The 24,288-nt window shown below is 37.2% G+C and overlaps 3 protein-coding genes across 4 annotated transcripts; 2 read left to right on the top strand and 1 right to left on the bottom strand.

The window, feature by feature from the left end:
• Positions 1-242: 242 nt before the first annotated feature.
• LOC121326234 (G-protein coupled receptor 4-like) lies at positions 243-1,268 on the top strand. Its single transcript, XM_041269465.1, has one exon. It carries the CDS (start codon positions 243-245, stop codon positions 1,266-1,268), a length of 1,026 nt encoding a protein of 341 aa, XP_041125399.1.
• A 536-nt stretch (positions 1,269-1,804) lies between these two features.
• On the bottom strand, positions 1,805-13,460 carry LOC121331082 (E3 ubiquitin-protein ligase RMND5A). Its single transcript, XM_041278243.1, has 9 exons — positions 13,189-13,460; positions 11,826-11,968; positions 10,293-10,427; positions 7,295-7,395; positions 6,164-6,330; positions 5,843-6,008; positions 4,995-5,097; positions 3,501-3,655; positions 1,805-2,373 (listed from the first exon to the last, which is right to left on the bottom strand). Exons 1-9 carry the CDS (start codon positions 13,328-13,330, stop codon positions 2,310-2,312), a joined length of 1,176 nt encoding a protein of 391 aa, XP_041134177.1. The 5' UTR covers positions 13,331-13,460; the 3' UTR covers positions 1,805-2,309.
• Positions 13,461-17,551: 4,091 nt separating this feature from the next.
• Positions 17,552-24,250, top strand: LOC121331067 (E3 ubiquitin-protein ligase RNF103-like). 2 transcript variants are annotated; one of them, XM_041278231.1, is made up of 5 exons: positions 17,552-18,261; positions 19,181-19,323; positions 20,800-20,915; positions 22,378-22,597; positions 23,161-23,291. In XM_041278231.1, the coding sequence occupies exons 1-5, from the start codon at positions 18,036-18,038 to the stop codon at positions 23,197-23,199; spliced, it is 744 nt and encodes a 247-aa protein (XP_041134165.1). In that variant the 5' UTR covers positions 17,552-18,035; the 3' UTR covers positions 23,200-23,291. The 2 variants fall into 2 exon arrangements, with proteins under 2 accessions (XP_041134165.1, XP_041134157.1); XM_041278223.1 differs by having other exon boundaries at positions 17,556-18,261; positions 22,378-24,250.
• The last annotated feature ends 38 nt before the right edge of the window (positions 24,251-24,288 follow it).

Here is a 24,288-nt window from a genome sequence, read left to right as displayed (position 1 = left end):
TCGTAAATGAACAGAGTCAGCTGTTTGCTAAACATCGTACTTATGCAATACTATTGAAATGACATGCAAACACACCCTACTGTTGACCTATTGAAAATAAACTAATAGTTTTTCCTTTTTGGTTTCTTTTGATGGCAAGGCAGGCAATACAAGGCATTAGTCACAGCTTTTGATCATCTATGTAAAGAGATTCAAGTTCCCTGGGAAGAAAAACCCTCTGGTAAAGCAAGGACAACTAGAAAATGTACACCACTACAAACAACTCCTGGGCTACTGAACAGAGAATGGGTAAAGTAGCAAACAATACCTGTGGAATTGACTTCACCTCTGATCAGGTCATTCTCCCTGTGGTGTACGGATTTGTCTTCTGCATTGGGCTGCCCACTAATTTCCTGGCCCTTTACGGCCTGTATCGTCTGGTCAAAACTGAGAATGTCCTTCCCGTCTTCGTCATCAACCTCCTGTTATCAGACCTCCTACAAATCAGCACATTGCCTTTCTGGATGGACTACTACAGCAGCATTCACACTTGGAATTTCGGTGTGGAAGCTTGCAGCATTATTGGTTGTATTTTCTATATAAGCATGTTTGTCAGCATCTTCTTCCTGTGCTGCATCGCCTTGGAGAGATATCTGGCCATTGTTCATCCTCTTTGGTTTCGTAAGCATGGCAAGCTTAGGAACACCTGCTTGATTTGTGCGGGCCTGTGGGTGTTTGTTATCTTGGTCACTTCTGTGGCTTTTAAGCTTGGTTTTGATGATGCTGAAAGCAGCCTGTGCATGGAAAAGTATCCCTCTGATCGGAGCTTTGCTGTTTTTCAGTTGGTTGCCATGGCAATAACCTTTCCCCTACCCTTGTGGTTCCTCATTTTTCTCTACCGTGGAATTCAAAGAAACATCAATAATGTAATTTCAGTGCCAGACGAGGAGAAAAAAAGAATTGTTGGCTTACTGTCACTTATCATAATCATCTTCATTCTGGTCTTTGGCCCCTTCCATCTCATGTGTTACGTGAATTATATCGGGGTTCTGTTATTTGAAGACAGCTGTGATTATGAATCCAGAATCTTTATCTATTTCCAATTTGCTATTGGTTTACTCAGCCTCAACAGCGCCCTGGATCCAATCATGTACCTATTCCTGAGGAAAGACTACAGGAAGGTGATGATCAGCTCTTTTCCACACCTACAGAGGATGAGTATTTGGAGTTTGGGACTTGCAGCTAATCAACCAGACAGCACCTCTGCACAGACTGCACACACAGTGTAGTGTCCCAGACACTTAAAAAACTGTACTGTACAGCTATAAGAATTTAGGGTTCAAATCAAAACTATTTTAATTTCTATTTCTGTTGTGCTTATTGACCTATAATTAACTATGAAGACTGCATTTACAGGATAACACTGCCTTCATACTGTAGTGTGTGTTCTGTTTTTACTCATAACATGTTTGGCATCTGTACAGCATCAGCATAAAAAACATTGTTAGTATTGTTTGTGCAAAGAAAATAAAAGTACAATTCACTGAAAAATGCTGTAAAATACTTCACATTTTTCAAAAGTATATCTTTAATAGATAGCATTACACAAATAACATTATTTAATTATCAAAGCAAAGAAACTTTACATGCCACTCTTCTCCAGTAAGATAATATAAACTGCATACAATCATATAAATTAGCAACACATTTAAATACCTAAGCTCCAAATGCTCCAATATTAACTTGGTTCTGTACAGTTTTTTTGAATTTTTTTTTTTTTTTTTGAATTTCAATTTTTTAAAGAAGAAAGTGAGGGGAAAAAAACTTAAGTGAAAGCATTTCACAGCTTGCTCTATCAACAGAAAATACAAATTAGTTAAGCAAACTCTGCAGCAATACTTGCTATGTATTCATTATAGTTTTCTAAATACTGTTATATACACTTAAAAAAAGAAAAGAAAAAAAAACAATCCACACTAAACCTCCAAATATGACTTACAATTGATCAATCTGATAATACAGTGATAATGCAAGAAAAAAGTTAATTTGGATGGTAACATTACCTCCATAATGTAAAATCCAAAACACAAATTTAATTTAGCTTAAAATACAAATAAATAATTGCCTTTCATAGGGAATGCTGGTGTATTAACTTGATCAGTGTATGCAGATCAAGGTTAAAGCCCTATTGCCACTAATATTTTCTCTGGCTTCTGCACACTGTTACTCAATATTGGCAAACCTTCCCATAAAACTGAATTACTTCTGCATATACTCATGAAGCAGCTCGTTCAAAGTTAATGGCCAATAACACAAAGATTTAGGACATTTTAGAAGTATATTTGCTTCCCATCTCCTGGAACCTGCTCCATTGGACAATAAGGGCATTTCAACCTGGAACACATAAAGCCAGTATAAGACAACCTGAAAGAAACATCCCTATATGCTTTTATTAATCAGGAAACACCATCATACATCAACCTTAAAGTTTATGGGGGCCAATTCACAAAGCCCTCTTCTATGCAAGTACAATAAGATGTATTTTTTTCTATAAGGAAAAAAGCACCCTGTGGAAAGGGAGAAAGCCCCAAATGTAAATAGTGAGTGTGGGAATGCAAGGTTAGCAGGGATTGGGTTCAATCTGTCCCTGCCAACAATCAAAGATGTGGTCATTCCCTACTTAAGTAATTATGTGCTAATTGGGGCATCGCCACGTGTACAAAAGGAGAGACAATGCTTTGTTTAGGGAGTGGTGTAAGGAGAAAAGCCGGCGAAGATCTTGCCTAGCCTGGCCAGTGTAAGTTTTGACCCTATAGTCCTGCGTATTGTGTTTTGTGTTTAAACTCTTTATTTTGGCCCTTGTGCCCGGTTTATACCTGTTTTGTTCTTTGTTTATTAAAGGTGGGCATAAGTGTTTGAACTGCAGCTTTCCCAACTCTTTGAGTCTCCTTTCTGACATTATCCTGTTACATACCCATTAAAGTTAAAAAACAAAACACTGGGCTGTTATGCATTCTTAAGTTATTTAGTTATTTCTAGTTTTGTATTGGTAATGTTCTTTTTTTCTGAAACTAATAGTGCAATTGTACTTGAGTATAGCAAGGCTTTGTGGTTTTCCCTAAATTATTTGTTTTTAAACTCAGTGGACCCTATTTTGAAGCAAATGCAGAGGCAATATGAATGGATGGTTGTCAACAAGGCCCATAGCTGGCTTGAAAAATGAAATTGCTGGAAAACTTTGTGTTCATAGTTGACAATATGCCAGTCATGTGAAGAACATTGGTGTTTTTTTTAGTAGAAGTGTTTGTTGGAAAAGGATAAGCATAACAATATTTAAGAGAGTGCCTTACATCTAGACTTTAAATGCATGGATGGATTCATAACATGTATCATGTTGTAAGAATCAACACAATTTTAACAGGATGTGTCAGTATAGAGGCATGTGTTCACATATAGAGATATATAATTAAAAACAGGAAACATCTATCCCCTAGTAAAAGCTCTTTGCAACAGACACTTACTTGCTTCCACTGATCATTTTATTTAAAGCATCTCTGGAGATAATATGGCCACACACCAGTTTCATGGGGGGGTTGTTATCTGTTGTTTGTTGCCGAAGAATAGGGCAGGCAAACACTGAGTGGTACCAACACTTTTTACCAAGTTCAACTTCAATCTGTTTAAACAAACAAAAAAAAAAAAGATACAGAAAAATACTGCATCCAATAAACAAATACATTCGATATTCCAAATCAGAAGCAATACATTGGGATTAGCGATCATTTTGGTTTGCACTCGACCACACAGGAGTTTGATAGGAAGGCGATACTCCACAGTATTTACTTATCCACTTTGCATCACATCTCACTTGACAGGGAAATTACCAACATCCTTGCAGTTAACCATACCATCTCTGGACTAACAGGTTTTCCTGAAAACATTCAGACCTGTCTTAGGCTATGTAGCCTTCATTAAATCAATCAATCAGGAGTCATTATTGTAAAAAATCAGATTACTATGACCTACATTCAAAACAAGACTCAAGAAAGCAGTTTTTAAGCTGTAGCCCTCAAAAGCCCAGATCACATGCGTAAGTATCATTGTACACTATGACAGATTTAAAAACCGTGAAGCTATTTCTTTAAGAAAAGCACACACCAAGGTTCATCATATTTGGATATGTAAAGAAGTGTGATGCACTGCATGTATCTGAAGTGCTTGCAGATGGGTGTCTCTACTACATCACCCTTGCCTTAGGCTAATAACCACAGTATATTAAGCACTGAATTTAGCAACACACAATTCATTTCAAAATATCTGTTTTTGGCAAGGCCTTGACTGGACGATCCAAAGTATGAAGTGAGGCTTTTGCCATAAGTTAAACTTAACCAAACAGTGCCCCTGTGTGTCCAAGTCAATATAATGCAACATGTAATGCCTTGTGTTTTTTAGGGGTATCCCCGAATAACTACATATAAAGCAGTTGATGCAATTCTTGATAATTCCCCAGTGCTCTAAAAGAAGAAAAAAAACTCCAGCTCTGGCTTATTCAACCACTGAGACACCTTTACCATACATTGTGCCAAATTTTCTAAATTCACAATCTTGGTAACAAACAAAATGAAAACTAACATAAACTATACGTTGCTAAGACAATGCTCTCTGTTTTATACACCATCCAAAATATACAAGGCAAATGAATAGCATGCTGGATTTTGTGGCAGAATACAAATTTTCAAATCAGTTGGACCCAAGAGTCCAGCACCTCCGACAATACAGTACCTTTAAGTGGTAGATGATGTAGTGTATATAGTATATATATAGATGATATAGTGTATATAGTTGATATAGTTGATATAATGTATATAGATGACATAGTTGATATAATGTATATAGATGACATAGTTGATATAATGTATATAGATGACATAGTTGATATAGATAATATAGTGCATACAGATGATATAGTTGATATAATGTATATAGATGATATAGTTGATATAGTGCATACTCACAGGCAATTCGTCCTTCTGGTTCCACACTCCAGTGCACTGTCTCTGTTCAATGACTGCTTTAATGTTTATAAGAGCTGGCAGTGCTACACAGCCGGCTGAAAAACTGAAGAGAAAAGGGCAGAAGCTGGTTAGTAAAAGCTACAAGCCTGAAATGCTTCATGTCAGACCTTCACGTGAAGCAGACTGTACAAAAAATAACCTTAACAATAACATTAGTTTTGTCCTAAGCAATTAGTGTTTTATCCCTTAATCAATTCCAAATGTATTTTTCATGTATTCGTTTTTAACAGTAATTATGCTTTACATTTACTCCTGTCTATGTAGGCTGCTAGTATATATTCTGAAAAAAAGAAAACTACAGTTGCACACCTGTAATGGTCCAATCTAAAATTCAGCTTTTAGGAGTTTTGTCATTCAGCCTCCATGGTTGAAAGCATGTTAGTTAGTAAGCTTGGTGAATAAGGATCTAAGCAGAAACAGCAGCAAGCAATTCTATAGAACACATAAAACATGGCTTTTAAAATTGTCAGAAATTAAATGTTAGGAAAATGTCAATGATAAAACAGCTGCTCACACAGACCCAGGTTAGCATTACACCTAGACTACGTAATGTTACCTTAGATTAGTGCTGTGAAACCAGTCCTCTAAAGTTTATCATTCAATAAGCAGCCACACATACTCAGTCCTAAGGTAATGAGCTACAAAACTAAGGAAACACCACACATGACCTCAGCTCTTTTTAAAAGCAACCTTGGCACAAAGGGGGCCAGATCCAAACAAGCCTGTTGGAAACACGCCTACACTAAAAACGTCCTGCCAATGGTGAACTGGATTGAAAGTCTCCTCACCTAACACTGAGAGGAGATTCAACAGAAAGGCCTTGGAGAGCACAGGCATCTCTGGTAAAAATGTCACAGATATCGGCCCACTGATTGGAGTCCAGCAGATGAACGTAGGGAGAGTTCTCAATCCCCTGCTGCAGGTACACAAGGCTTCCCATTAGGACCTGGATATCTGGAAAACAGAAGGCAATCAGATGCGAGTGTGTGCTGTCTGTGTACCTTTAACAGCATTGGCATGACCAAAAAACAGTCCAACAGCACCCTTTACTTACTTTGTGTTTTTCATTTATAATTAGAAGAAAAAAACTAAAAAACAAACCAACGTACCTTTTTGGTGGTTTACCGCAAAAGGTTGAAAGTTTTTTGCGTACTGCAGTGCTTCTTTCTGATTGGCTGTACCCCCCATTAGCAGGCTGATAAAATACAATCTGTGCAGCTTGAATTCTAAGGAGCTCTTCTGGGCCATAAGCATTTCTCGATTGGCCACTGCCCACCTGTAACAATATACCTAAAGGATCAAGCTTCAGACTACTGCTATATGACGTCATAGAATATATATTCTTTTTGACATGCACCTACTTTGTACATGTAGTCAGTAAGTGTAGTATCTATTGATGTCATATTTTATGCAGTTGCTTGTGCTTAAAGTAACTGCAGCCATAAGATTTCTCTACCATGCACATCTTTCATTATATAGGTCTCAAATATGCAGTTTTTAAAGAAAGACATGAAATCTAGTACTACAATAGGTAAAAGAAACTCAGTTTGGAAATCACGTTTCTTCTGTCTTGTACTTCCCGAGTCATTTCACCTGTGTCCCCATCCCCTCACTGGCTCCTTTCCTGTCAATAACCAAACAGTTACTTCCCTTATTGACTGGCATCAGCCAGCAACATACTTTGACCCAGAAGATGCTGCTCAGGTGAAATTAGCCAGGGAGCACAAGTGCAAACAGATAACCAAGAAACAGAGTGTGCTTTAACCTAAAGTAGTACCAGATATCATGTGAGCTTAATTGAAAATTAAAATACACGTGCACATTTGAGTCCCTATGTAGCCAATGGAAGTGGAAAATGGCTAAGAACTGTGGGAATAGTTGGTGTCACCACCTCACATTATTCATTGTTCTATGGTGAGTGTGCACTTAAATCACCTTTTACTCTACATAATGTAATGTACCATCCAACCTGAGTGATTAAAAGGAACAAGAGTATTACTTTATATTGCAGTTTAAATAATATTGTTATAAGAAGTAAATTACAGGTCAGGTTTAAGGAGTGTGAAGCAGTGCAATAAGAGTTATTATTCAATTGATGTTATCTTAACATTTTCCGTTTCATATCCTATCAAGCTAAAAAAAAAATTAAAAAAGACAGTTTCAGTCTTGTTTATTGCTTAAAATCATTTGAATGACTTTTTCAAAATGAGTAGAATTTAAACATAACCAATAAGGCTTACTCTAATGCAGGTCTTAAGTCTCTCACTCGAAGTGCTTCTAGTATTCTGTTTAATTCTACAAAGGGTTCTTTCTGACTTGGATCTATGCACAACCCAGCTTCCTGAAAATGAAGAGATAAACACATGGTTACAAAACGGGCTGTACTAAAAACAAAGCAAGCTCCTCTGTGATTAGCATTTCCAAAAAGTTTCCATTTGCTAAACGTGTCTCGTCGTTGGCTGTATAAATAAATATTGCCTTGTATAAGCCTCAGCAGCATTACCACTGATCTCCTTAGAGTTGCGCTGCAGATATGACTGTCACGCCTTTCTTTTCTTCAAGTTTTAGAACACTACAGAGTCGACAGCAACACTAAAAACACATAATCTCCACACTCGGCAATAAAGTTTCAGTCTGAATTACACAGAGTACTTTTTCTGTGCAACGAATCCGGATGAGGAAGACCCAATTTTTGGTGAAGCATGGCATTTAGTGGGCAAAACACACTACATGGTAAAGGAGGCAAGACAAAATCAAGCATAATAAATCATATTTAAAAACTTTCCATTTTTTTGTACCAGGTTAGTTTGTTTTGGCAACCTCAGTATGGACCATGTCCGCTAAATAAATACATTCTTAAACACAATTTTCTTTTTGGCACCGGAACCATTACATTCACCCCCTCCTGTTTAAAGAGCAAGTGGCAAGGGGTCATTTTTGTTTTCAACTCACAGTGACTATGCTACAGGGCTCTTGTTTCAGAATAGCCAGCATGGATTCGGAAGAGAGGTCATGCTTAACTTCCTTGACTATTTGTATGATGTTACAGCCAATGCAGATGATGGTGACACTTCTGATATAATTTATCCTGATTTTCAAAAAGCCTTTGACAATGCCCCCCACTAAAGATTATATGGGCATTTAAATCAGCAGGAATATAAGGGAGGTCAAGCAATTGGATACAAAACTGTTTAAAAAACACAAAGCACTGCCTATTGTATTGCCTATTGGGCGTAATCACTCAAGTTACAAGTTTAAAATGAACAGGATGGAAATAGGGGACTAAAGCATGATTTGCACTGGATTCAAAATTAGGTGTCCTCAGAGTTGGTTAAAAGCAGAGGGTGTCTACTAACCTCCCAGACATGGGCTGGATTTCATCAAGAAAAGTCGGTAAATTCTAAATGAAATGTGATGTTGTGGCCAGAGAGGGCGCTTTTGTGCACGACTGGTAAACAATGAACCGGACATAAATAACTCGTGCAAGATGGAAAAAGAACAGAGTATCAGCTGAGCACCTTTTCATTTGATTGTACCTTCTTGTCTAAAGGCTACTGGCGCCTTGACCACACTGAATAACTGTTTACTCCCTTGAGTGATATGTATTTCCAATGTTTTTAACCCTGAGCATCGGAACAGGTACAACATTACAATTTTCCCTTTCCTGTCCGACATCATCAAAAAGCAGAGAAAACCTTTTAATGGCCAAGTGAGACCGATAGGAGCCAAACGAAGCCGAAAAACGTAACATTGACATGGTTGATTCGCACAGGAGTAAAAAGAAGGTCCTGATTTTACAGAAGGTCCTGATGTCCTGTGAAATGATCTGGGATAAAAAGAAACTGACGATTCACATGGGTCTAAATTTCACGATGTCACTAAAAACTCCAAGGCCACCTGTTTATGTGGGGATTTTTAGTCCTGTGTGAATTGGGCTTAAGACTTTCAAAAGCCAGGAATATAGTGGAGTCATTATTAAAAGTATCACTGTAAGAGAATTGTATACTGTATCAATACAGCACCCCGATACCGACTGGTGAGTGGCACTTTAGAAATTCTGAAAAATAAATAAACAATATGTATGTGATGGCTAATATATCATAATGTGATGACATACTGATATAATTTTTTCCTTCAGTCTCGTCACTCAACTGGTTAGGGTCATTTTCTTCTTCAAACCCGATGTCCACCACATCGGTGCGAAATTGCACCCCATGAGATAGTGCACCCCTTACATAATAAATACATTCTTGTTTTGTATATTTGCTACTTACTAGTTATATATAGCGCTACACTTAATAAAACATTGAATGCAACATCTAGTTTTTTTTACACGCTTATCATCAATTCTGTAATATGAGTAAAAAGTTTTGTGACTAAACACACCTACAGCAAAAGTACCGATGTGGGAAAATATACCATATGTCCTTGTTTCTTCCTCTAGTTTTAAAATGTTAAACTCAAGGTTTTTTCCATCATCTCCCCTTACATCGCATGACATGCACATGTTAAAGGCACACTGCAGTGCTGAAGGGGTGCACTACCTCACGGGATGCCCTTTCGCACGCTACACTGGGTCGGTGAAGACAAAGGGTGATTACCCAGTATGTCATAAAGTAAGGAAAAGTTGATAGATTCACCCCACTTCTGTGTTTTTTGTTTTGTTTGTTTTTTTTTTGCTTTCTAGTACTATGCTTTTAAAACTTTACATGATGACAAACTTGATCCACAGTTCTCTCAAATCCCCCTTCATGATTTTTTTTGGCCTCCTTTTAAACACTTCTACACATCTCTGTTTCTTGCCGTCAAGCTGTTTTACGACATTAAAATCCTTAATAAAAGTGATGTCTCCTCATCAGACCAAAAGTAGCTGCATGTTCTTGCACGTGCCACCATGTTTACTGCTGTATTTGTTATTGCATGTGTCTGTTGTGGATTACGCTGCAGTCAGAATATGCTGTTTACATGACTTTATATTCCACCTCCAATATTACGAATATGCAAAGGTAGAATATTCCTCTTCATATTCTGACTATGCTGTTTACATGGCGGAATATATATTCAGATTATTCAGTATTCCGAATACTCGTGGAATATTACTGGCCATGTAAACGCACTGAATGTGTAAAACACCTAGTACTCTTTATATCTGTGACAAACGCCAATCCTTATAAAAGCATTCCAAAGATATGTTTAAAACTGTAGTGTTAACACAATCAGAACATGTGTGTAGCTTACCTGACACAATTCCTCAGCCACATCCAGCATACCTTGTCTGAAGAAGTGCTCCACCATAACCTCACTGAGAATTCGCTGGCTTTCAGACTGCCAGCATCCTTCTATGCCAACGCTGCTGATATCTGAATCAAAATTCTAAAAAGTGCAACGGGGGGAAAATTACCATAGGATAGCTGGTGACTGTTTATATAAGTACACATCACAAACTTTCCTCATAGCTTGAAACTCTTTCCTTAAGCAATAAACCTGTTGTTTCTTCTTCTGAAAACATACCAAAAATGACTCCAGGAGACTTCTGCCTTACAGATAAATTTCCCACGAGGTAACAGTTTATCACTCTGCAGCAGTCCCTCGTTAATACTGACACCGTTATGCCGTACAGCCGAATATGTCGGACAAAACATACATCCTCCGCTAATAACCAATTTAGTGTGACGCTAGATCACTGTGAATTGCATGACACAAGAGACACAATGAGAGAGAGATTTTTTTTTAAAGCGCTGTTTTACTGACTCCAAAGACACAATGAAAATAAACAGAGCAGATACTGTACAAGAAGCCTATTAAATGATTAGAATTGCATATGATTAGAAGTACAGTCTAGCGTCAGTTAGTGTGTGTCCTTAGAATTCAAGTAACTACATCATCCTAATCAAGTACAGAAGCTCTTACAGTTCTTTTTTTGAAATGACAGCACCCACTTTTTCAGCAAATTTGTGACAAAACAGTGTCCATAAAACCTTTCTCAGCCCATCATTGGCTTAAAAAATACATATTTTATGTCATCTGATAACTGACCATCATAAAATGTAACCCATTCCTATCGTATTACACTAGCAACTGTAACATTTATTATAAGAGAGAGGCTGCATTACTTGAGCTGAGATTCAGAGATACCCTCCATGGACAATCTTTTTTTTTTTTTTTTTTTTTTTTGTTCTGTTCTACAGATGAGAGAACATGAAACCACTATTTTCAGGAACAGTGGCTTGAAACCTGGTTCCAGGAGACCTAGTTTGAGGCAACTTTGCTGTATCAAACCCCATGTATCCCCTGGCTTGCCATGGAGTGGCCTGAAATCTTAGCCAAAAGTGGCTTTGTGTTCTCACAGCTTTACAGACACTTCTACAAAAAAATATAAACTGTGTTATTCATAACATCTTCAACAAACCTCACTTTATTTTTTCTGCTGAGCCAACATTAAGGCTATGAGATACAGCCACGTTTCAAGTACAGTGCTACAGAAAGAAGCTGTAAATGGAGGGTTTACTGAAATAGGAAAGCATACTTAAAACATCTACACAAATGTCCTTTTCAAGCCAGCTACAGAGAAAAAAGACACCTTGATTGATACCCTCATGTTTTACTTCTTAACAAAAGTAACATTAGTCCTACTTGTTTTAAGGAGAGGAAGCATGACAGCTGCTTAAAAAAAAATCCTGCTACAGCTCTGAAAACAAATATCAATCGATGTATTCATTACCAATCCCTTTTACAAAGATTTGAATAAGATACAAGTAAAAACCAGCATACCTTGTCAATGGCTTTTCCTACTCGAGAGACGCTGCTGTGAATGTCTTTATGGTCTGACGCTAGTTTCTGTACTGTGTCTTTTATCCTCTTACAGCATTGCGACAGGACAAGAGAAAGAGTTCCTGATAATTCAATATCCCGATCTATGGGGGAAAACGAGAAGATACCAGGACTGTTCAGTTCCAAGAGTATGATGGACTGAAACTGTTAGTGTATGTATGTGTGTGTGTGTGTGTGTGTGTGTGTGTGTGTGTGTGTGTGTGTGTATATATATATATATATATATAATATATATATAATATATAATATATATATATATATATATATATATCATCTATGTAGATTTCAATATGCAAAATATAAAGCGAAATAACATTACTTTAACACAAAGGCCAGAATTAGAACAAAATTATGGCGCTGCCATGGCCATGATAAAGAATAGCTATCGGAGGTTTAACTGGATACAGTCATGTGATGATCTCAACTTACTAGTACATGAAAGTAAAGCACTTCTGTGAGGGTTCAACAATACGTTTTCATAACATCATTCCTACGAGATGAGGCAGACAACTTATAGATTCTACTTATCCTAACTGCTTTCAACGGCTCTTAGTCTAACTCGCTCTTACTTATATACTGTATTCATTATTGCCCTCTTACCTGAATTTGATCTTACTGTACTTTCACAACTACTCACATTTGTATTATGATATTCTGTAATGTGATATTTTATACTGTCATAACTTGTAATGTGATATTTTATAATGCGATACTTTGTACCGTGATATTTTGAAACAAGTGTAAATCGTCCTGGATAAGGGCGTCTGCTAAGAAATACATAAATAAATAAATAAATAAATAAATAAATAAATAAATAACGACATTTTACAATGCCCACATTGTTTTGTTGAGTACATTTTCACGTCGACTCAATGACGCAAATGCATCTTGCCTCCTCATACTATATCGTTGCTGTGCAGCTCCTGCCTAGTACAGACACCTGAGGATTTTAGTAACTGAGGAGTAACTATCAGACTAAAATGTCACGATACATGGGGTCTGGAAAACAAAACACAATTTTCAAACCAGATCATTACCACTTAGTTAAAGTGACAAGTCTGTTGTTAAAAGAACAATTACACGACATTAGCATTCAACTACGTTTCCGATACAATTGCCGATCATGAAAAAAGGGAGATTAATACACGTTTGTCAATATTAGTTATTATTATTGTAACGAAAACATTATTTAGGCCTTACATAATACCCCTGCTTAAGGTACGTATTAAGCGCAGATGACCATACTATCGTTTTTCTATGATGAGAGAATTAAGAATTCAAAACCAACTGCACTTAAACTCACCTCCAGTCTGCGATATTTCCTGTTTCAAGCCGCTGGTATATTCGATCAGTTCCTCCAGAGTTCTATCGCAGTGCTGGCCATAGCTGGCGAATTTCTGGAGCACTTTCTCCAACTCTCTCTCCACATTGACACACTGATCCATAGCTTCTGTGTATTACACTGAGAAGATGGAGAGAAAAAAGAAAAGAAAAACAGAAATACGATGTGAAGCTCAACTACACCGAACAGCAACTTTCCTGTATCAATGTTTTTGTTTTTTTACCAAAATGTTGACCCGTTTTAGAAGGGCTAAACCAAAAGACGACAGTGGGGGGGGCGCTCTGTAAAAGCACATAGAGAATCACACAAACTGTAGCCGATTTCTCAATTTATAGAAACCTCAACCTATATAATAAAATAAAAAAATACTAATTTAAAAAGTTAATATTTAAAAAATGTCCGGTTTGAGGTGTATTTCAGCATGTTTTGTACAATTAAGTTCCCCTCCCACATATTGTGAGACAAGCTCTCAAATGCTGTTGGGGAGCGCAGCGGAACTTCCTCTTGACCTGTCAAAGTTGTGACCCTTTCAAGTGTATACACGTTATTTTATTTCTTGTTTAATTAAAGCTTTCACGTCGTTGTTTTATTTTGGTATGGATAATATCCTTGTGGAATGTGTAGAATAAGCACATATTTGCTAAAGCACTTGCCTGTGCTAATGTAATGTATCTGGTCTGATGACTAGCCAGACTAATCCCCGAATTCAAGTTATGTAGCCAGTGGAGACGTACCATTTACGCGAATCGTAATAGCGAATCGTAGTAGCACTTTAATTGCAGTGTACAGTAATCAGCGGTAAACAAAAGCTGGACAAGTTTGCTGCATGCATAGAAAACTTATTATACTAATAAAATATGTAATGTTAAATCTTGTTTTGGGATATTTGAATAAAGTTATTATATTTACATGTTTTATTATTAAAAACGTTTCATATAAGTTTCAATCTATTTTTAACAGCTGGTAAAATATAATTTCAAGCTGCAAGATGTACTGTCTCCTGTAGTTACGGTAACAGTGGGCATAAATAAAGCAGATGATGTTAGAAATGTGCCTTAGCATAAAGTAGAAGATATTAGAGATGTCCCTCAGGTTTCCTGGCTTTGAAAGAATATTGATGGTTGGGTCTGTTTTGCGGTGTAAGTGTAGGTGAAGTCACGTATATTTTAGCATAACTGCAGCTAAGGAAGTTGTGTACCGTCTCCCTCCAGCTAGGGAGAATTCCTATGGCACTACTGAGACCAAAGTTAAAAAAAAAAATAAAAAAAAATAGTAAAACACAATGTTAAAATGTAAATTTCAAACGTTACAATATAAAGTTCAGGAAGCAAACTCTGATGCTGGTTAGGTAGATAGTGATCGTTATAAAAATGTAAATGATGTAAAAAATAAAAATAATAATAATAATAATAATGTATATGCCATCTATAGCAAAGGAGCCATAGTCAAGACTCACTCAAATGGTCTACCAGTGAGGTCCTTGGTCAGACCATGGAAATAGACCTTGTCAAAAAGTACAGTAAATTATGTATTTCCCCAATAAAAGCCTTGTCAATCCTTTAAGTAAAACTGCTGAATGAATTAATATTACTACATACATGCCATAAGCCAATGAGATGAATCAGTTGTTAGGAATACCCTGTAACGAAATAAAATCAAGTTAAATGTACAGTCATTATGACCGCATACAGAGTGGGTAGTGCTTCAAGGGCCCTACATTTATTAGACTGTCTGAACAGTTTCTTTAGCTTATGGCCCAATTGATCAATGTGTCCACTTGCTTCTTTTCCACTGATGCAATCAGTTTAGTTATCCATTTACACAGGTTCTTCCAGTTGTTTGTGGTGACACCTTTCACTTGCATCACATGTCTCCCTTGATTGATAGCACGTCTCAACAACTTTAATACAAGCATGTCTAAGCCATGAGTTCAAGTTTTACTATGAGCTTAATTTGTTACACCTAAGCTTGCAGCCTGTAGGATATATCAATTTTAGGCTAAGAAGTGACTAAAAACCCGCACTAAACAAGGTAAAAGCAAAGCCTGAAATGGGTTGATCGTCTATTACTTTCAACAACACATTTTCCTCACAGTTTTAAAGATACTTTTCAGATTACCAGATAAAAAATAAATTACAAAAATTACATGGGATGTATATTCATTTGCCGATTGCCTTTCATGGAAATTGAAACATATTATTCTCAAATTTAAATTGACTCAAACTTTTACATTTCGCTTATTATTTTATGGCTTGGGATACTGCTTCTCCAATAATGAGTTATTATCATTGTTCTCTAAATCTGCCATAACCTGGCTTTGGATTTTCTACAAGTGTGAGCTAAATATGCAGATCACTCTACATCATTTCATTCAAGTAATGCAACAATGTAACGTTTCAATTCTGCCAGACCCGCTCACTCTTTGTTTAAATGTAGAGTAGGTGGGTTCTCATAATTTTAAGATCTCTTGCTCTATAATTGACTTAATAACAACTAATTATTGGAATAACAATGCCTAGCACTTTTAAGTCATGATGATAAAGAAAGCATATTAAATTGACTTTGATACAGGTATGAAGTGCTTTGAAAGCTATGACTGGTATATACAGCATGAAGGACATTAATATTCTCCAACAAGATCAATGCTTTTTCATTTCCTATATTGTTTATTCACGGTTGGTAAAAGCACATCTTCGAAAGAAAACAAATAGTAACGCCTTTCGTAAAAATACACTTGTTATATAGTATGATGTCTATGTTTATTGTTAGACAATTTTTTCATCTGCACAGAATTTATCCAAGTGTCAGTTTTCATTTCTTTTATTATCTGTGCTTACAAAGCAGCTTTTGTTTTTTGTTTTTGTTTTTTTCTACTTAACACCCCACTCACTTAAGGAAACGAAAGAATATTCTGTTTTTTATGTCCTGGTATCCTGACAATACAGGCTTCACACTGACTTGTTACTACTCATGTTGTTTGAAGAAATGTCTAAATGTCTAAATTGTAATTGACGGCTGACAAAGTGCCTGATTGTGCAATCCTCCTGTGGTTAGTTTGTTTGGGGTTTATTCTGTACTGAAATGCTATTAGAATGTTAATGATAATACATTTCACTATCCCTCAACCTATACATTAAAAAAATGCTCGTCAACAGAAATGCTTGGCAACATTGTTTTTTCAATGTCAAGAACCTCTTTAGTAAAAGTCTCAAAATCACAAGATAAACCACAACGGTTGTACCCAGAAATGAATTGCAGAGTATTTGTTCTGATCACAGTGTTGGCAGGATGCCTAATTGAAACCAGTGACGCTGCCCTTTACCTTTCAGAAGCACTATATCCACACATTTAATAATAATGTCCTACCCTTATCAATATTAAACATAAATATAATTGCAAATGTATTAATATCATTCTGATTAAATATTAACAACACAAATGATCTAAATCCAGAAAAAGCTAAATACGTGAATCAGCATGCACCAGTGGATCACATGTGCACACCAGAATCAAGTTTAACACAGCAGCAGACTTTCCGTATGAGAAGAAATGTTGTGTACAGTGCTACACTTAGAAGTATTTCTGAAACACATCGAGGCATTCCTGTCGTTTTATTACAAGGGAAAAACTATAACAAGCAATTGTGTATGTTCCGAAAATGCCAGAATTAATTTGTCAGGCTAGAGAGCCTTTTGTGCAAGTAGATTTACCGTACATGCCAAGTCAATTCAGGGCAAACTCCAACACTCAAATGGTTGGCAACAAACTCAGTATAAAGGTTATCCTCTGTTATATTATTATATGGCGGTATATAGTGTTTTGTCTGTAATCCCGGGTAAACCCCAGTTTTCCTCGCCTTACTGTTATTGTGGGGTTTAAATGAGAAAATCCAGTACGTAACAAAATTAAAGGTTTGGACCCCGGTACAAAATGTCATCACCTGACATGGCAACATTAACCCCATACGTTAAATTGTATATAGCAAAATAAAACATCACAATTAATGCATATAACGTTAACTATATATGAAAAAAGTCAACAATGATTTCGAAGGGATTTTAAATGAATGTTTTTTTTTTTTTCTTTCTAATGTATTCCTTTCGGTGACACAAACACCGTGACCCCAAATAACATTGTGGTTTTGTATATTAACGAATATAATTTCGAGATAAATATAGCACGCACACAACAGCTGTTTGTTTCACATTCGCACTATAGCCTAAGTGTTTTTTGGAAAAGCTGAGGGTTATCTCAGGTGCAGTTTTTTTCTTTTTTTCTGTGAGCTGAATAATTGTTGTCGGTCTTTCCTGCTCGGTGACGTCACGCTGTTATGTATGCCAGCTGATCTACGACTGGGAGCAGAGGAAGAGCTCCAACATCAGCAACTGCAGTGACAACGGCAATAATCTTTCGATTTAAAATGCTGGGATAGCAAAACACTGAAATACAGCGCCTAACGAAACGCAAGAAGTTACAGCTGTCAGAGAAAACCGCGACGGTCAAGAGGAAATGTAGAACAAAAGGTTTTATGTATTATTTTTTTGTAGCAAGAAACTTCTGAAAATGGTGGACATTCAGAGGCAGTATACTTGGGTCAGGGCCTTGCAGTTTTGTTTCTGAAGGAAATTGGCCCTGCGTTTTAAAGGGTTGAAATAAGATAAAAAGAACAGACAGTAAAAACCTACTAAAACAAAACAGACAAAGACTAATTAGACGAAGGTTGTATGTGAACTGCTGTACTACCAGGAAATAACAACAGTGGGAAAAGCAGGAATAGATCTCACACAAGCAAGCAAGGAAAAAAAAAAATGTGGCTAAAGCTGTTTTTCTTGCTGCTTTATTTTTTGATCTTGTTCGTTCTGGCACGGTTTTTCGAAGCTAGGGTCTGGTATGAGTCGGGTATTTTCGCTACTCAGCTAGTGGACCCTGTGACTCTGAGCTTCAAAAAGCTGAAGACTATCCTGGAATGCAGAGGGTTGGGATACTCTGGGCTCCCAGAAAAGAAGGATGTCCGGGAACTAGTTGAGAAGTCGGGTAAGCATCCGTTTCGTGTGTGTGTGTCTATATATATATATATATATATATATATATATATATATATATATATATATATATATATATATATATAAAACCAGGTACATGTAACCAAGAAAGTGACACCTGGAAACGACGAGCGCATTCATTAAAGCTGTTAAACTAAAGTCTAGTATTGAGGTTTTTCATGTGACGTACCCACAGCACAGCTCGGCCATACTGGCGGTCAAAACAACCAAGGAGGCTAATGTAGAAGCGGCATCTTCCATAACACAATGTATGCAACTACAAAGAACACTTCACCTGTTTTTGTTTGTTTGTTTGTTTTGTTGTTTTGTACGGTGAAAGCTGCTTTCTTTGTACAGTATGATTTCAATGCATTATGTTTGAAAGTGTATCTTTGGCTGGACTACATTCAACTTTGTTTTATGTGGTGTGTTATTGTGTCTATGTATGTAGTATTGACGCACGGGGTGTGGGATTATTAGTATTTAAAATGCATGTATTTGGACACGGGTGTAAAGTAGTTCACGTGCAGACTGTGCCCCGACTTGATTGAGTAATTAACAAGCAACCAAGCCCCAGCACAGCTGCTTAAAAGGTGCAGGGTTCTCTCACTGGGGGTTTTGTTTAGCTATCCTGCTACACATACACATACATATTCTTAAGTTGTATTGTATGTTGTTCAACCTAAAATAAACACATTTCTTGAGGGAGTGTCTGGGGGGAGGAGTTTCATACAGCAGCTTGTGTTCAGTCTGTGTCTGTTACAGCCTTTCACTGAACTTTATAGGGGAATTTCTTATAAGATGTCAGTGTACAGGGAAATTTGTATTAAGATCAGCTCCTTTAATGTTTGATATATCTTTGCAGGGATGTGTGCACTACTGTCACATACTATGATGTATTTATATTGCAGGTGATCTCATGGAGGGGGAACTTTACTCCGCCCTCAAAAATGAGAAAGAGGCTTCAGAGACAGTTTCCAGCACCTCCTTCAGCGGTGAGATGCACTTCTACGAGCTTGTGGAAGACACCAAGGATGGCATCTGGTTGATCCAGGTAAACAGTTAACTTACAGTACAAAGCATGTAAGGCTTTTAAAAGGCTTGCTTTGAAGCAAGAGCAGTGGCTAAAATACATTTTCCATAAGATTAAAACTGTGGCAATGTACTAAAAGAAGCAAGAAACAACCTGATTACAGGAAGAAGCTGTTATATTATTTTCCAGTTTAAAACTTTTTAAACTGTTGAATTAAAGGTTCATTTGACAGTTTTTTTTTGTTTTTTTTTTTAGCACATGACACAGGGACTCCAGCTGTTCTGATTAATCCCATCAGTTTAGTTTTGTACTTTAGTAATCTTGTGGTTAATGCTTTCAAACTTTCACCCACACTACTGTATCTGAGGAGCTATTAAGAATGTGGTTGATAACCTGGGCTGAAAGAGAGTAAAAGTTATTTCATATACTAGCAGACCTAACAATTAGCCTCATATAAAAAGATGACTAAAACATAAGATGTGCAATTGAACCTGACTGTTGGGTTATAACACCACCACCCCACACCCCCCCCCATCTAAGACAATTATGGCAAAATAAGGATGTACTAGATTCTTAATACAGTAAATATATTGATTTTTGTTTATAAGATTGCCATCAGTCTATTAAAACACTGCAGTAATAAGCTGGGCAAGCCAATTCAGAACTGAATTTTGTGGATTGACTATGTATCGCCTGAAATACAACAAGATTTAAGTTTAATAAACTTTACGAACAGCATGCCAAATACAGAATAAGGCAATATTTACTTATATTCTGGAGAGACAGACTGCAGTCCTTATTTAGTCTTCCTGCTCCAACGAAGAGCTGTAAATAAGCCTGTTTTATACCTAACTTAATGTTTACTTCTTTCATAACCGCGTCATTGTTTCACCCAATAGTCCACATTACTGTGGTTACGTAATTCTGTTTGCTTTAAATCTCTATCACTTAAGGTGGCAAAACAATTCTGGTTCACACCAGCATTAGATGTTGTGCCCTTGCAAACTTCGTAGATTCTCTACATAGAATTTTATTCTGTTCATACTATATTTAATCAAGCAGTAAGCGCATGCAACTTTCCAATGAATATATACATACATATACTTGCCCAAGGGGGGGAAGTAGTTTATTTTAGATTTAAGAAAATATTCGTGCAAGTATCGGTTTATTAGCATTGTGAAAGTGATTCCATTAGAACTAATTTACAGTATGCTTTACAGGATAGCCAACACGTTTAACCTTTGTACAAACATGAATATGTTTATAGCCCCTATTCTTCAGTATAAGATGCCTTCACCACAGACTGAGTTACTGTATATGGGATTCCCCCTAGAAGTTGATCCCAACTAATGTTAGTAAAAGTTAGTAAGGTTTTTAGTAGTTACTGTACCTGCATTGTACCAAGGCCTAACCCTTTGAACAGCATTTCAAATGTGTCAGTGGGAAAAAGAGGTTGTCCTGCAATAGATAGTTAACTAAAATGTTATTCTCTTCTAGGTCATAGCTAAAGACAGACATCCTCTTTTGAGTAAAGTCAACTGGGACAAAATGGTGAGGAAAGTTTCCCAATTCGGTATCCGCACTGGCATCTTCCACTGCTCGAATGACTCCAGGTGAGAGATCCTCAAAACTTGTGAATGCACACTGTCGGTTTCCTGACAGCTATTTCCTAAAAGCTGTCCTCAGCCATTTTCCATTTCACTACAAGATAATACTTGCCTGATTATTTTTGCAGAACTGTTTTTCAGGTTTTCATTTGATTTCTTTGTTATTGTTACAAATAGATTTTTCATAAAACATAAAAAAGGCTTTTTATAACAAAATGGTTTATGCCATGGTGATCACTGTGGTGTGTGTGGGGTGCATGGTCATCAGTGTGTGTGTCAGTGTATCTGGGCAGAAATGTGGAAAATTATATTAATCTTCAATAAATGTACAGTAAAAGTATATGCTGATCACCAAATGTAGGATCCAAATACCAAGTGGGTGGTATAGAACTAGAACAAACCCAGCAAGAGAATGACCTTGTTGTGGTTGTTGTAGTCATCAATGTTAGCAACCAGTCAGTGTGGGGATAGTCATTTTAATCAAAGGTATACAGTACAAATCAGTAGATGGTTATGATGTCGTGAGACCACACTTTGATCAATTTTGGTCACCACAATTGTAGCAGAATTGTTTGCTGAAATTACAATTGCAATGCTATTTTGTTCAATTACAATTATACTGCAGTAATTACAATTATAATTGCAATTATACAAAATAATAACATAAGCAACTACACATTAACATATTCACTTGATTTAATCTAAGTAACTAGGCAATAATCACAGGTACAAATACACAAACATACTACATAACTCCCTCCCCCCCCCCAAACAAGTGGGGTCACTAAAAGTGGTTAAATACAAGAATAATGATCTGATGACAAACAAATGTGTAATTGAACTGTAGTTCATTAATTATATGGTATAAATACAGTTAATCAGGTGTACTGATGTTCCACTACAATTACATTGTAATTGCAATTAATTACGAATTGCACAATTACAATTGTGACTGACACCAGGTTACCACATTACCAAAAGAACAGTGTGGCCATGGAGCCCAACACAGATCTTGATTGAATTCTTAAAAGGAGTTGAGAAAGTTAACCCTAATCAAATGCAGCACAGAAAGCAGGACTAGAGGTCACAGTTGGAAATTAAGTGTAGATTGATTTAGGACAGGGTAGGAGACACTGCCTAGTGCAGGGATCTCCAACCTTGGTCCTGGAGAGACCCTATTCTGCAGGTTTTCTAGGTGTCTTTACAGTGGCTAAAGATCTGGAACACATGTTAATCTTGACTGGATTTAAGCCAATAATTGAAGCTCGCTTCAAACGAAAACCAGAAGACCCAGTAGCTTTCCAGGACCAGGGTTGGAGACCCTTGTTTAGTATAAATAAAATAAAAAAATTAACCCTGTAATAATGCATTTGCACCAAACCTTAAGGTGGCAAATACTTTGCGTGTTGCATGGTTCAACTGGTTAATGTTTGAGCTGGGATAATGCTTTTAAATTGTGTTTTAACAGATATTGTAGGAAAAGAGGCTGGCTGAAGTCCACACTCATCATGTCTGTCCCCCAGACCAACACTTCCAAAGGGAAGGTGATGTTGAAAGAGTACAATGGCAACAGGATCGAAACAGAACACATCTTCAAGTGGATGACTGCTCACATTGCTTCCCGGATAAAAACCATCCACTACACCAATCAGTTAATGGACGAGTGGAACAAGAGTGACCAGTATCAGGTAAAAATGTACCTGTTTGCCAAACTAGACCAACCTCCTGCATTTTTCTCTGCTCTCAGTGTGAAATTTACTGGGAGGATAGAATTCATTTTTGTGGATGTACGAAATTGGAAGAGTCAAGACTGCTTGAAAGAGATCAGTGTACAACAGATACCTTCATACCTACTTAAAACACCTGAAGGGAGCTATAGATATGGGAACAGTACAGGGGAGTTTATATCTCTCAATGCTATGGACGCTTTCCTACGTTCAATACAGCCAGAAGTGAATGATTTATTTGTATTAAGCCTGGTTATGGTCAACCTAATGGCCTGGATGGATTTATTTATAACACAAGGTGCCACTATAAAGCGCTTTGTGGTCCTTATAAGTACACTTGGGACATACAACTCCTTATTAATAATTTCCTGGCTCCCTATACTTGGCTTTCTACAGTTGCCATACCTAGACAGTTTTTATGAATACAGCCTCAAGTTTTTAAGGTATGCCGACACAACAACCATAGCCTCTTGGGTAAGAGCTGATTGGTCATTTTATTCCTCCCATCCGGCTCTTTTTCTTAGCACTTACCTTGGTCATGGATTACTGATCGATTACTTTGAGAAGAAGAGGAGGCGCAACAATAATGACGACGAAATCAATGCCAATAATCTTGAATGGCTGTCCAGCCTTTGGGACTGGTACACAAGCTACCTGTTTCACCCCATTGTTTCCTTTCAAAACGTTCCCATTGAGTCGGACTGGGATGATGACCCCAACTTGCTTCTGGAGAGACTGGCATTCCCAGATCTGTGGCTTCACCCATTAATCCCCACTGACTACATCAGGAATCTGCCCACTTGGCATTTTAAACCTGTCTTTGCCCAATCCGAAGAAGCTGCTGCAGAAAACTGGCAGGAAAGTGGTTGTGAGTCCGAGAACGAAGCCAAGACTAAAACTGAACTGTCGGATGATGAGATGAGAGCCACCCAGAGTCTATCAAAAGAGGAATGTCTTGGAGGAAGTCTTTGTGAATGTACTTGCGTTACTAAAAACTTTGAAGGCAGGCCCAATGGTAGAAAATGCAAGGGCCAGGGGACTTGTAGCACTAAAGAGAACATTGAACCTGACTGGTCCTCATGGCCCAGGGACATGTTGCAATGCACGGAATGCGTGGTGTGTCTAGAAAATTTTGGAAGTGGTTGCATATTAATGGGCCTTCCATGTGGTCACGTGTTCCACCAGCAGTGCATTGTGGTCTGGCTTGCAGGCGGCCAACACTGCTGCCCAGTTTGTAGGTGGCCGTCCTACAAAAAGAAACATTGCAGACCACTACCGCAGCAGCAGCAGCAGCAGCAGTAGTAGCGGCGGTGGTGGCGGCATCAGCCAGCTTCTTTTATTGGGTGTAACTCCTTATTAATGATGGCTGAAAGTCTGTCTCCTGCATTTAAATATCTTAATATTTGATGTGTTAATGTTAGTTGTTTAGGTCTGTGCTGATTTTGTGGTTTGAAGTTTAGTTTACACGTTTAGACAAAAAAAGAAGAAAAAACAGATCCACAGCATATTAGCCCTAAAATTACAGGACAAACTTATATTTGGTTGCCTTCTACAATGCATTTCAACTATAGTGAATATTTTTGTTGTCTTTTTCTTTTATTTTAAAGATACAAAGACTAATATTTCTACAAAGTTAAACAAAACATAAATAT

Source organism: Polyodon spathula, chromosome 2, assembly GCF_017654505.1.
Source record: "Polyodon spathula isolate WHYD16114869_AA chromosome 2, ASM1765450v1, whole genome shotgun sequence".
NCBI classification, from domain to species: domain Eukaryota; kingdom Metazoa; phylum Chordata; class Actinopteri; order Acipenseriformes; family Polyodontidae; genus Polyodon; species Polyodon spathula.
Note: the sequence above shows the minus strand (reverse complement) of the source record. Positions and strands in the feature narration are given on the sequence as shown.